The sequence below is a fragment of the Anopheles merus genome, chromosome 3R, assembly GCF_017562075.2.
Source record: "Anopheles merus strain MAF chromosome 3R, AmerM5.1, whole genome shotgun sequence".
Classification (NCBI taxonomy): Eukaryota; Metazoa; Arthropoda; class Insecta; order Diptera; family Culicidae; genus Anopheles; species Anopheles merus.
In genome coordinates this window covers 36959283-36973133 of record NC_054084.1, presented here as the reverse complement: position 1 = coordinate 36973133, position 13851 = coordinate 36959283, and the positions used below count along the sequence as shown (strand labels likewise).

The window sequence follows — 13851 nt, the reverse complement described above, 5'->3', positions numbered from 1 at the left end:
ACAAATTAAGCTTAAACGACTGGAAAATCAAATATCTCTGAGTTTCGGTAGGACTAATGGAAAATCGGTAGTTTTAGCACCGACATACCGACGTGACACTCCCAAGTGCCACAAATCCACTAAACGACCACTAAACGGCTTCTAAACGACTCAAGTTCTCTACCTAAACGGAATATAGAAAGACTTCGTTTAGCAGACGCCAAACGACTCATGCATTCTAAAAATAGCAAAAAAGCTGGTGGCGCTATCTGTTGGTGGGATACCCCAACCAGTTGAGCTTCATCGCTTGGAGGAGAGCTTTCTCATTTCCTCTGTACTGTTGTATGGTTTCGCATTGAAGTTATGCATCGCTAGAACTAGAACGGCGATACGATTGTTTAAATACTAAACTCCAACGGAAACCACCAGCACTGAAGCAAGTGAGATTTGAGCAATGGTCATTGGTGTTGATACCCACGTATCTAACCACACGACCATTTATATAGATTTTTGCTCAGAAAGTTAGAAGGCTATATAGGTCATAATAAAATGCAACTTGTCGAAACACATTGCAAGAAAAGGATAGCAATATAATGATGAGTTGTAATACGCCATCTATTGATCAAACCAATGAAGCTGTGGAGCTTTCATTTTTTTCTATGGATATTCAATTTTCCAGTCGTTTAAGCTTAATCTGTGGCGCTTGGGACTGGCGTTACAAAAGTGTCCCACACGAAAGTACTGTCATTTACCAGTGAGGCGAACACTTCTGTCAAAGTAAGCTCTTGTCACTGCTGCTTCCATGTAAACAACTTTTCTAAATACAAATGGCGAAGGAAGTGTGAGGCATAATTTTGTGAGAATTATTGGACAAAACACCCGGGAAAATCATTTTATAAGTTTCCAAATCAATGCAAAAGATGTGAGAAGTACATAAAACAATACGCATTGGAATTTACGAAGAAAAACAAAAAGGGGATTTTTTTCGCTGTGTCAGTGTAGTAAGCGAATCATTATAGAGATGGCGCTAGTATTTAACGTATTTTCATTTGAAATAAGGAGACACCCAAGCGAAATTTTTCGGGGATAATGAACACAAACTTGGGCGCTTGGGCAACTTTTGAAGCTCATTTTGTTCGAAGTGTCACGTCGGTTTGTCGGTGGTTTTAGGGCGGTCATCTGTGAATCGGTAGGCACCCAAGCTGCCGACCACGCTGGTTTTCACTGGTCTTTTCGGGGATAATTCGTTAACGAATTATCCCCGAAAAGACCAACGAAATACAGATCATTTTCGGGGATTGCGTACACACGTGAAAGATGAGCCCATGCAAAAAAGAGCTTAAAATAGAAATGAACATTCGGATTCACTCCCTCCACTCATGTTCCAATTCATGCTCATGCTTCATCCTTGATGCTACCAACCACATCGCTAGTTCCACCACCGACAAACCGACATGACACTGGCGTTACAAAAGTGTCCCACACGAAAGTACTGTCATTTACCAGTGAGGCGAACACTTCTGTCAAAGTAAGCTCTGTTCCCTGCTGCTTCGATGTAAACAACTTTTCTAAATACAAATGGCGAAGGAAGTGTGAGGCAAGATTTTGTGAGAATTATTGGACAAAACACCCAGGAAAATCATTTTATAAGTTTCCAAATCAATGCAAAAGATGTGAGAAGTACATAAAACAATACGCATTGGAATTTGCGAAGAAAAACAAAAAGGGGGTTTAGCAGTTTCTTCTCTGTGTCAGTGTAGTAAGCGAATCGTTATAGAGATGGCGCTAGTGTTTAACGTATTTTCATTTGAAATAAGGAGACAACTTTTGAAGCTCATTTTGTTCGAAGTGTCACGTCGGTTTGTCGGTGGTTCTACTTCGAATCATTTTGCCAGTTGCGCCATCATATTATTATTCATTATCGTGCTATTTACTGGTTTGGTTGTATGAAGGTTTACTGATACTAAATGAATTAAAAGAAATAAATAAAACAATAAAAATAACAGATTAACTATTAAACACGCATTTCTAACAATGAGTAAAGAGGTTTGAAGTTATTGGAGCTGGATGTTTTAAAAATTAAATAAAACATTAAATCATCAAAAAATTAATAAAAATGGAATTGAACTCAGGTCGACCATGGTACAAACATTACACCATTAACATTTGACCATAACTACTTCATGAACATGAATTGTTATCTATCACTTTTAAACCCTTCAAATATAGTACAATGAACAAAGAGATGTGTAAAAGTTCATCGATGCGTGTGAGAGAGTAGGGCTGATGAATAGAAAGAGATGGCATGAGTTTGTGTTCATTATCCCCGAAAAATTCGCTTGGGCATACAAAAAATCGGTAGGAATACAGATAAATCGGTATTTCTGGTCACTCTGTGTACACGCCAGCAAACTGTCATCGATGTCAACAAAGACAATGTGTGTGTGAGCCGAACAGAAGTTCACACAAGTTTTCACAAAATATCTTGCAGGACATTGAATTGAAAAAAGAAAATCAGCGGATATCCTGAAATAGTTTATGTGCAATCCTGCCGACGAAATGGCTGCGGTGGACGAGTTCAATAGTTGGCTTAGCTCGAAGCTGCGAGCATCGAAGGCGGACGTGAGCGTATTCGGTTCCTACATTACCGGCATCCTGGAAGGGGACGAGAACAACGAGGAAAAGGTGGAAGCTCTCGAAGGCATCCTGGGCGCTATCATTGTACGTTTGCGATTACCCGATTGAAGTGTACTTACTGCATGCCGCGGTGTCGTGCGGAGGGAGCGGGTGTGTCCTGAGTGTGTGGCCTCAGGAACTGGACGGTCCATGTCGCGTGCATGTCAGAGCGATCGTGTGATTCGGTATAAATTTAGCAAAACAACTAACGCATCGGCTATTTCTGTCCCATGTCATCCCAATGCTGCTGATGCTGCTGGCGAATGTCTCACTGTGCACGAATTAGGAAACAGATCTGGAACCGTTCATCAACGAAATCCTGGACAAGTGGAACATTTGCCACAGCCAAGAGTCGGCCGGCGCGTCGAAACCCAAACTAGACGTGGAGGTTCAATTAGCCAAGCTATTGGAGGGACAAAAGCTAGCCACTAAAGTCGAACGAGAGTACACCGAGGAGGAACGTCGGATCAAGGAACAGATACTTATGCAATACAGTCAGGTAGGAAGGCTCATTTGAAGCATCTTGGAACGGTGAAAATATTACCAACATTTTCCGCCCTTTTGTTTGCAGCTCTCAGAAAGTGAACCAGACGAAGAGGACGAGGAAGGGGCGACCAGTTCCGATCCGAAGCTGGTGAAAAATACAAACTTTGCCGACGTGCAGGCACTGGCCCGGGAAAAGCGGGAACAGGCGAAGCTAGAAAGTCAGTTGAAAAAGGAGAAGGACAAACAGGACCGGGAGAAGCAGCGCCAGCTGCGCGAGGAGAAAAAGGAAAAGCGCAAAACCGTCAAGGGCGAACGCCGGCGGTAGCGCCCTGTCGCTGGAAGCGAAGGAACGGCAGACCGATTCCTACCGATTGTTTCGTTTGCTCTGCGTGTGTCGACTGGTTGTCTGGTTGGCGGCTGGCACCTTCTCCTCTGTGCAGGCAACCGCAAGCCACGCCATGTGCGATGTTCAGCATAAAGCGCGAAATATCTGCTCATTGCTCTAACTTTACAAATCCCTCCTACAAAATAAACGCATAGCCAAGCGGTGCATTTGAAGCAAATGCCCACGGAAGTTGTTGAGTGGCAGAATAACATTTTAAAATATCATATCACTATCACTATTAATATTGTTTGAAATGAAAAAGAAACCACCCAAAAGTAAAATACAATCGAGCCCTAGACAAATTTTTATCCTTTTTATGTATGTATTAATTACGATAATTTGCATCGCATGCGATATGCCTCATTATAAATTATATTAGGATACCAATTCCTAAACGAAGTGATAAACAAAACCTGCGGAAAAAGTCCTTAAAAATTAAAATCAACTCCCTAATTTTAAAAATTACTGCTCGAAACAATCGCTCCCACTGTGCGCCCGCACTCCTGTCAGCTGCTCGACACGGCCACGAAACGTCAAACGCTGCTCGATCTAATCGTGCACGAAAGCTCGACTTTACCGTACTGCTCATTATCGGCCATATTCGTTTTGATTTCGTCGTCGTCGTCGTCGTCGCCGTCGTCGTATTTGTGCTCCGCGTAGAGTTGTGCATTATTGCTGGGACAAATAGTTAATTTTCAACATAAAAAAGTGGTGCGTTTTACATGCGAACTGTTTACCCGTCCCGTGCGTGCAGTGCACTTGGCAGCAGCAGCAGAAACTCGACCAGAAAACAGTGCGAACATTTTCGGTGTGTTGAGAGTTGTGTGTGTGTGGAATCGAACGAAGCAAGAAGCAGCAGCAGCAGTGGTGGTGCAGAGCAAAGCGAACGCAGCAAAGGAGAAAAATACACTTTTATTCTACGCGTTTCGCTGACGGGTCGGAATTTCTTCGCAGTTCTGTGACGCACTGCATTGTCCCGGACAGCAGCCATCCTCCCCCTCTCTCCCTCCGACAGTAGGATTTGCATCCATCGAAGCTTTGCCTTGGACACGGCTGTGGGTTGTGTGAGTTTTGCAAAACACACCCCCTCCCACTGTGGACAGTTGGACCAACGACAGAGAGAGAGAAGGAAAAACACGCAGCAGTGAGATAGATGCTGCCCTGAAACGGAAGGTTGCTGATTTTTATTACCAAAACAACAGCAAAACTCGCCCCTCCGGACCCCTGGGGCTGACCGACAGCGGGGATAGCAGTGGCGGGCTAGTGGTGGTGGTAGTGCGAGAAAGAAAATATCCTTGCGCTGCTTCGCTCATCTCATTACCTCATCCTCAACGTGTGTTTGTGTTTGTGCGTGTGTGTGCGCGTGGACCGCAGTGTGTTGGTGGTGTGTGGTGCACGCACATTCTCTGCGTTTTGCACCCCCTTCCCCCTTCTCCATGGAGCACAAATTGCGCAAGTAGCGACAGAGAGTGATCGGTGTGTGTGAGTGTGTGTTTTTGTTTGTCGGAGTGTGCTAGCTCCTCTACGTGCGTTTCATGGATGCGTTGGTGAACCACAAACAAACCCTCTGAGTGCGACGACGAACAAAATACTACGAACTACCTACGAGAAGACGGTTGGGAGGCAGTGTCCCTCGAGCGAGAGAAGCTTTTTAGTGTATCCATTTAATTGCACCCTCCGCTCCTCCGCCTACTTCCCACGAAAGTGTGTGTCCCAACGCCCAGCCCAGCAGGTAGTACTGCAGGTGAAACAAAGTAGGCTGAGTGTGTAATTATTTATCCGATATAGCCCTGCCCCCTCCCGGCCTTACATAGCCCATAGCATAGCCAGCCAACGGCACGCACACAGCGAAGCGAGCAGACTGCGTGTGCGTGTGTGTGCGTGAGCCTGTTCACCATTGCGTTATGTTTGTTGCGCCCCTAAGCCCGTGCGACGCTGGCGCTGCCGTGAAGGGAAGGTGGTGGTGAAAACACACATTTGTCCGGGCGGGCGGGCGGGCGGGCGGTGGCGCATGTGATCACATGTGATCACACGCCAGGCGAAAATGTGCTGCTCGACGCGCATGATAATGATGGAAATGACGCTCGGGGCAGGACGCCGCTACGACGAGCAGTGGAAGCTGCGGGGCGACAATCGCGACGACAAGGCTGCCGCGGTAGGGTGGTGGTAGAGCTCTGGAACAACCTTTATGCTGGAACGAACGTACACACACATACTCAAACTAAGCAGCGATTCGGGGGTTGTTCCCTTTTCCAAACAAAAGCCGTGCCTCGTTGGGCGAAACAGAAGGATACAAATGAAAAGATGAAAAACGTTCCCTTCTATTGATCGTGACGTGATCGTGAATTTTCTACGTGTGTGTGTTGCCGTGATACGAAACAGTGCGTATGTTTAGAAGCAGGTAGCGGGTTGAGGCCTGAAAGTGCGTGCAGAAGTAAAAAGAAAACAGGTGACACAAGAGTGGAAAAAGAAGAGTGATCGTGTGTTTTTTTTTAATTATTGTGTCCCCACTGTTCCGCGCACTAACATTTGCACGGCCGGAAAACGTGTGTGTGTGTCTGTGTATGAGTGTATATCGTCGCCGATAATATTTATGTTTTCACTTGCATCCCGTGCGTGAAAATGCTGCACGAGTGTTCGTATGTGTGAGTGCGCATTAGTGTACGTTTTATCCGTGACGACTAGATAGATGCATTGTGCCGCGTGCGTGCGTCGTTCGAAATTGAAGGCGTTGTAGGTGTATTTGTCCTACGTAGTACGGTGTGCAGGGCCGTCAAGAATTAAAACACAACTAAAGGAGGGGCAAAAGCAAAAAAGCAAAAGTGCAAAAAAAAAAACAACGAAAACAGTGATAAGTTTAAACCTGTTTTTACAAGAAATTACTCTAATTACTCTCTGCGTGCGTGTGTGTGTTTCTGGTGTGTGGAACCTTTATTTGTGTTTACTGCGTGGTGCGCGTCAGTATACGTGTACGTGTGTTTATGTGTATGTAAAAAGTCTTCCGCAAACAAACAAAAACAAACGGATAACAAAGTGCGTATCCTCTTGTGCAGATTGTGGTACTTTACGATCGCCAAAAAAAAACCCGTGCAGTGTGTGCCTGATATTGTTTTTGTAAGACATAATTTGTACATTCGTTTGTTTGCGTGCGTGAAGTGAGTGTGTGTGTAACAATCACGATTAAACGATTAAACACATAACGCAGCTGCTCGCACGTGTGTAGGCTCAAGAAAGGAGATCAAAACCATCTCCTATCCCCCTTTTTCCTGTGGAATAGCATGCAAATAGATCGTAAAGGTAAGTGGAAATAAGCACATAAATGAATTAGGAAAAAACATTGCTAAACTTGTGTTTTTAGAACTTCAAACATTCCCCCATTTGTGCGTGAATCTTGATTTTCAAGGATCCGCATCGCGCGCACACACCAAAACAGTCTATTTTCAGTGACGTTGGTTTATTATTTTTCGTGTGTTATTATTTTTGTCGCTAGTCTCTCACGCACACCACTACCAACAGACCCCTTCTCCCTCAAAAGTATAGTATGTCGTCCCTGCAACCCCCTAATCCAGTTAGTCCGTGATGGATTGGGGAGGGGAGGAGGAGTGGAGGAAAGTATCGCCAGCACACTGGTGATAGATTTGCGACGAATCATCTGTGTGCGTGTGTGTTTGTGTGTTGACAGTAATTAATTTTCCAACACCAAAGCAGGCGGCTGGGGGCTGGCTTTTAATTAAAGCACAGAAGGGGAGGAGGGCGGCGCGCAACAGTGGTAGTGGGAAAAACTTTCTCTCCTCACGCGCCGCCGCCGCCGCCACCAGCCCTTAAAGTCGATCGTCGATCGGGTGACGCAGGTTTTTCCTCCACACATGCTTACCTGCCCTAACACCACTGCACACACCGACATATACATAGGTATGGCGGCATTTCACGGCTAACAACTGCTCCGTCGATCGATTTGTGTGCCCGATGGTGATGTATTTGGACGGTTTGTGTGTGTGTGTCTGTTTATTTTTCCACCACACAACTTTTCCTCCCATTTTCCCTTTTGCGTCGCGTTGTACAGTGTGCGCCGTGATATCGCGTGAGCCCTTGTCTCCGTGTGTGTGTGTATTAGTTGGGAAGTTTCAATTTTGTGTGTTTGCTTTTATGCTGAGTTTTGGTAAAGTACGCTGGCGGTGGCGGCGGCGGTGGGTGAGCGCCGCTCAGGTTATACAATTTTTCGTTTCGAGCACTACAACAAGGGCCGTCTCTTTCGCTCACTGCCAGCTCTGGCCTCCGCGGTGTGCGCATTTTCGAGCAGTTTTTCCCCCTCCTCGCGCTTTGCGCGAGATTGTTTGCGAAGGACCGATGAGAATACCCAAACAGGCAGGGGGAATGGTTGCCGCCGTCGCCCGCCGGTCGTGTGTGTAGGTCGTGATTTTTATTGCCTGAGTGCTCCTCTCTCTTTCTCTCTCGAGAAGCTTATTTTTTGGCAACAGGAATTAAAATAAAAGTGCATTTATTAATTGGTGCGGCTCAAAAGAATAAGTATATTTTTCACCCCCTTAATGCAGTACAGATCATCTTAACGTACAGAAAGCATAAATGTGCATAAACTGTGAAGAAGCAAATACATCATTTGGAGTGTATTTGTTTCCCAAGTCTCTTTTTTACCTGCTGTTAATTATTTTTATTATTAGTAAAAAGAGTGTTTGATCTCAAGCTTGCATCATTATTATGAAAAGAAAGCTTGAATTTGCTATTAATTTAAATTGGTGGCCAAAATACTGTTTGATCGTTATTAAAGCGCCCTCCGTTCGCTCTCTGATTGATAATGGTCAGCCGGTTCTTCTTTCTTCGGGCAAATCTTGGCACTTGGCACTACGCTTACTTTCCTAAACATTGTTTTGTAAACTTTTTTTGCTTATCATTCTACTGAGTTGTGGAGAAGTGGTGATACCGTCAACGGGAGGAGGGTCTAAAGAGTCTTCTTCCATTACGTATATTCGTGTGTGTGCGTATAACTTGTGTGTGGGGATGAAAAATTGTACGGGGAACAACTAAAAAAGAATTACGTAATTTACCTAGCAACATACCAACACAGAACCGGTTGCGCGTTGGCATGTATTATTTTGCCCGATGCTTTTTCGGTGAGCTCTCTGCCGCTGCTGGTATGCAATATGTGATGTGGTCGAATTCTGCAGCGCGCAACCCCTCTTGCAACAACCCCTAACACTACTACATGCACGTGTGTGTGTGTTGCTTGCTCTATTACTCGCCTGCTGCTCGACGGAGCTGCTTCTCTCGCTCACTCGACCGGCGGTGAGTGTCCCCATCCGGTGAGCAGCTGAAAGCGGGATGAGTGCAGCACTCATCGCGCCACTCACGGGTTTATGCTGGCTTGGAACAACAAGTACACGCGCGCTACACACCGAGCCGCCGTCGATCCATCGATTACGGTTTGATTGTCGCGATCGTGAGGTCTGTTGCCGGTTGCTGCCGGAGGAGAAAATCTATATTGTTTTTAAAGTAAATTTTTGTACGCTCTCACACAACTGTCTCAATTACATCGGTGAAGGCCATACACGAAAGTAGCGGCCCGCAACCTATCTTCCCCCCGCAACACGCCCGGCACATTTAGAGTGAAAGATATTGGATGTGCATGTTTAGGTGGTAGTGTGACAAAAACGGGGTTTAAAAATAGGTTGCATTTTCAAAGACGCACATGCGTGTGTGTTTAAAGTTTTCGAAGCGCGAACATAAATAAATAAAGAACCTTCTAGCACACACGCACACCTATGCCGCCCACATCTACGCGCACCCGATGGCATTGCAACAATCGCCCCAACACCCCCAGCACCCGTTGGTCAGCAACAGATTTTTCCTTCGTGTCAGCTGTTTTCAGCCTCAAGGTGGAATTTTCACTTTCCACCGTCGGGCTGACTTCCGCACAACACATCTTTTTGGTGCGTGTGATTGTTTTTGTCCGCGCCCCTCCCTCGTCCCCTTCTCAACCCTCTCAAATAACGGCTCTTTTTTCCTCTGCTTCCTTGCTTCCCAAAAATACACCGCGAGACATCTTCAGCACGCATTCAGCTGTTTTTCGCACTTTTCCGGAAGGTCCAAATTTAGCTCACTGACACACACACACACATGCATCGAAATCACTGTTGCCTTCTTTTCAGTTTTCTCTCCAAACAGTCTCTGGGGGGTTTGTTTCACTTTTCTCACCGTTCCTCCCACCACAAAGCGTGTTGGGCATCACTGCACATTTGGGGTCGGGCGCAACACCGACGGCTGGCATTGGCACTGTTTTTTTCCAGGTGACCAGGAACGCCCCACACGCCCAGCAACTACAACAACAGCGCGTTGAAAAGTATGTGTTGGTTTTTGTGCACCCTGCAACCTACTCCCCGCCCTCATGAGACCCAAAATGCTTTATGCTAATTAATATGATTAATTAGCTAATGGGGGAGAAGGGCGATGTGTATTAGGTGTGTTTGTTCTGTGCACGTGGGGAAAGGGTATGGAAAGGTAGATGCTCCATGGTTGCGCTGTACTCTGATTCAGAATTCGCACGGTTGGTTAACATTTCTGAGAGGCTGTTTTGTTTTTATTGCTGCTGGTTCAATGCATTTTGAAGGGCGACATCTTTTAAATTTTGACACATGAGTCGTGGGGCATTCCCAGGATTCGTCATCATTGAATCTAAATAGATATTTTAATTGGAATTGTTTATTTATATATATAAGGCCTGATTTTAGACTCAGGAACTACATGATGCACATTTAAAAAGAGTAACTTGTAAGGAAGGATCGTTTTCCTATAATCAGGCCTTTTCTTTTTCCTTTCAATCGTTCATGAGCTAACCTGTTCGCACCCGCTACGAATCGCCGTTTGTGTACATATTTTTCAGGCTGAATAAATTTAGGCTAAAATACTGAAGTACTGAAGCTCTCTGTAGCGACTCTGATCCGAATTCGGCCATTGTTAGTTTCGGATTCGGACTCCGACAAATTTTGAACCACTAATTCTGTCCGTAGTCGGAGTCGTCTGGCGTCGTCCAGAGTCATTCACAGTCATTCGGAGTCGTCCAGAGTCGTCCAGAGTCGTCCAGAGTCGTCCAGAGTCGTATACAGACCTTCGTTTCTAAGACTGACTTCGGGCGACTCCAGACGACTCCGGATGGCTCTGAACGACTCCGACTCCAAGCGACTCTGGGCGACTCTGGTCGATTTTGAGCGATTACGGACGGCTTCAGACTATTCCGAGCGACTCCGGATAATCCAGAGCGGAATTACCTGCTGGAGTCGATTCCGAAATTAGGAATCCGGAGACGGATCGGAGTCGACTACGGATTTTTGCCAACTTTACCCATCAGTATACTGAAGCTAGTTTTACTTTTAGTTTTGTATGGAGTATTGACATGATTTCAGCCGCCAAGTGTCAAACTCCATGTAAAACAGCTGACTAGTATCGTAAAAGAACCCAAACCAGTATTCTATTTTAAACCAAGAAGTTTCAGACCGTCCACATTTTTTTCACACTGAAATAATCTAAGCTGACAATCTGAGGCGTAGTTATGCGTGTGGTTTTGTATGCATCATTGACATGATTCATTGACATGTATGCATCATTGACGTCTCAAGCTGGATTGAGTTTGACAGTTCTTTTCAATCATGTGTAAGAACAGAAATTTCATTATGGAGCAAATACACCATCTGACAGCTGTTGAAAAACATCTTGGAGGTGGTGAACAATTATGTGCACATTCGAAAGTGACTTGGAAAATCCTGTATTAATGTATTACTAGTTCATTTAATTTTCTTGATTCCGTCTAAACAAACCACATTTCAAGGTGATTTGTTTTAAGAGATGTACTCTTACACTTCAACTTTTATCAATTAAGAATTAAAAACACACACAATAAATAACTAAATTTTATATCCATACACTTCAAATTGAATCAAATCAATTCAAACTGCTCCACTCAATACAAAATATAGCCAAGATCTGTTCATTTCTCACGAAGAATTAGATTATAGTTCAAAGTTTTTAGAAATAGCTTCAGCTTTTCATGTACGTTGTTAAAGCTTGTTCCAAGTGTTCCAAATGACCGTTTACCCGGCGAAGAGCTCCACTTCCACTTTCCTGCTACACGATCCCAGACACACCAGGCCTCATTGATATTCCAGCAGCTGGCTAAACAACATACACACACAAACACTATTTCTTTATTTGGGTCAATGTGATGAGAAGTTACTGCCTAGCGCGTTTGATTGTTGTAGACTACTGGGGCTTGGTTGTTGGGCGTGTGTACGGTAAGGGTTTTTCCTAACAACCTCCGAAATGGCTCAAATTATGCTGCCGCTGCTGGTGCTGCTGCTGGTAGCCAGCATCGAGCAGCAATCGTGTATGCTCCGTGGCTGGCAGCGAAGGTGAGTAACAGGTTGTACAATTGTTATTTTGTGTGTGAAGGGCGTTCGCTGCTTTAGTTCATCTTCCATTCATGGATCATTCCAGCACTTGAGGAATGTTGGACAAATGATTTGAGCTTGAAATAATGCGGCTTACATTTTCGTAAACCAGCTTTCCTGTGTGTAGGGCAAGAAGACACAGAACTACTGAGGGTAGCCGGCTCCCGTACTGGCAACGTTCACCTGCTCCAGAGCAGGTATGGTATTATGCATAATATTAAACCAATCCCTCCCGACCGGAATGAAATAGATGTTCGGTATAACTTCATCATCATGATCACCGTCGTCGTCAGCATTTGCTACCGGGTCAAAAGTGGGTTCCTGCTTTGCGTCTTCTCCCAGACGGGTGCTCGAAACAGGAAACAGACCACCGTCGTCATGCGTGCACAAATGACGCGACGAACGACCCGGGGCTCAGTCAGTCAGTCGGTTCATTTATTATTTCGTGTGTCCGGAGAGCGTTTGATGGCCGATGTGGTGTGTGTCGTAAATTCAATTTGGGCAATTTTTATATCCCGCTTCTAAATATGGCGATCAGAGGGGAGCCGAATCACAAAAGAGAGAAAAAAAAACGCCGCGAAAGAAACAGAAGACGCAAGACGGGAGACTATCGATCATCATCGACTCCGGTGAGGGAGAGATCCGTCTTCGGTTGTTTTTTTTTTGTCTTCGCTCGATTCAGTTTTTGTTTTATCGCTGGATTATTTGTGGTGATTTAATTTGCCAACTCTCCTCCTACGGCAACTCTGGTGAACTTTTTAATTATGGTAATCTTTTATTGGGCCGGTGCGCTGCTGCCGTGGATACAAGAACTACACTAATATCTGACGAAGCACGAGGTTAGATCGAGCTTAGATCGAAACGTGTATTATTATATTACATTATAACCAAAATTTCTCAACACGTAAAATGTGTTGCATATTGACGTTAATTTCAAAGCTTGCTGCCAACCCCGGTCTCTGTCTTGATCGATTTGGTGCGGTGCTTTAGGCTCTGGCGCGTATTGATTTGTTAAAAACACCTTTACAGTTGTGGTGCAAGTCAGTCCGCGGCTTGCTTTTCCAGCCCACACTTCCGCTGTTTGGCATTGCTTGGTTTCGTTTTCCGTTATTGGTTTCTCAGTCTTCCTTCTTTCTCTCTCTCTGTGGTGTTTTCGGGCGCTGTGGGGGTAGGACCACCTCCCCGAAAAAGAACCGAATTTATAATTAAATAATTAAGGAAATAATACAATAAAACTGCAATCTAATAAGAATAAATCATTTTCTTCAACCCATTCGATCGCAGGAACCCTCTTCGGAACTCACCTTTAATGCTTCGCATTCCCCATCCATCCCATTGGAGTAGTTCTATTCCTCTTCTGTTGCTATGATCTTTTCGCGGTTTGGCTTCTTGCTCAGTTCCCAAAGTCTAGCAGCTGCGTTTTTTTGGATCGTTGTTTTTGTTCTGTAGCGCGATCGCTTCTTCACGCTGGCCAACGGAGAGTATGGTTTTATTTTTTCACCTTTATCCTCCCACCCTTGCAGATCTCTTCTCTTCCCCTCTTTCTATTTCAATTTCATCTAACCTCCTCCTCCCTTGCACTGCAACGTGGATCGATCGTTGCACGGTGTTGCTGCGGCAAAGCATCGCATGCTCTCGCACGGTTTGATGAGCCGTTTTCTTCCAGGCCTGGAGCGCAGCAATTCACATCTATTCGGTTCAATTTCGCCTCCTCCTCCTTTCCGTAGCTGCGCTCTGCTCTGCGTTGGAGCGAATATCATTCCCGGCCCTGGTGGGGCTGGGGGTTCCCTATCTTACACCCCCATATAACTCTTGCTCCCTCCCATGCGTTGCCATGATTCACTCTGTGTGGCTTTTTGGCCGTTGTTT

General features: G+C 45.2%; 2 protein-coding genes across 2 annotated transcripts in view; both read left to right on the top strand.

Moving 5' to 3' along the window:
* The first annotated feature begins 2403 nt into the window (after nt 1-2403).
* On the top strand, nt 2404-3715 carry LOC121596220 (coiled-coil domain-containing protein 43). Its single transcript, XM_041920983.1, has 3 exons — nt 2404-2700; nt 2942-3154; nt 3227-3715. Exons 1-3 carry the CDS (start codon nt 2518-2520, stop codon nt 3464-3466), a joined length of 636 nt encoding a protein of 211 aa, XP_041776917.1. The 5' UTR covers nt 2404-2517; the 3' UTR covers nt 3467-3715.
* Nucleotides 3716-4092: 377 nt separating this feature from the next.
* LOC121596807 (neurogenic protein mastermind) overlaps nt 4093-13851 on the top strand; it is a 123632-nt gene continuing 113873 nt past the window's right edge. The window contains exon 1 of the mRNA XM_041922066.1: nt 4093-6823. The gene's annotated coding sequence lies outside the window, so the exon portion shown is untranslated. The remainder of the gene's footprint in view (nt 6824-13851) is intronic.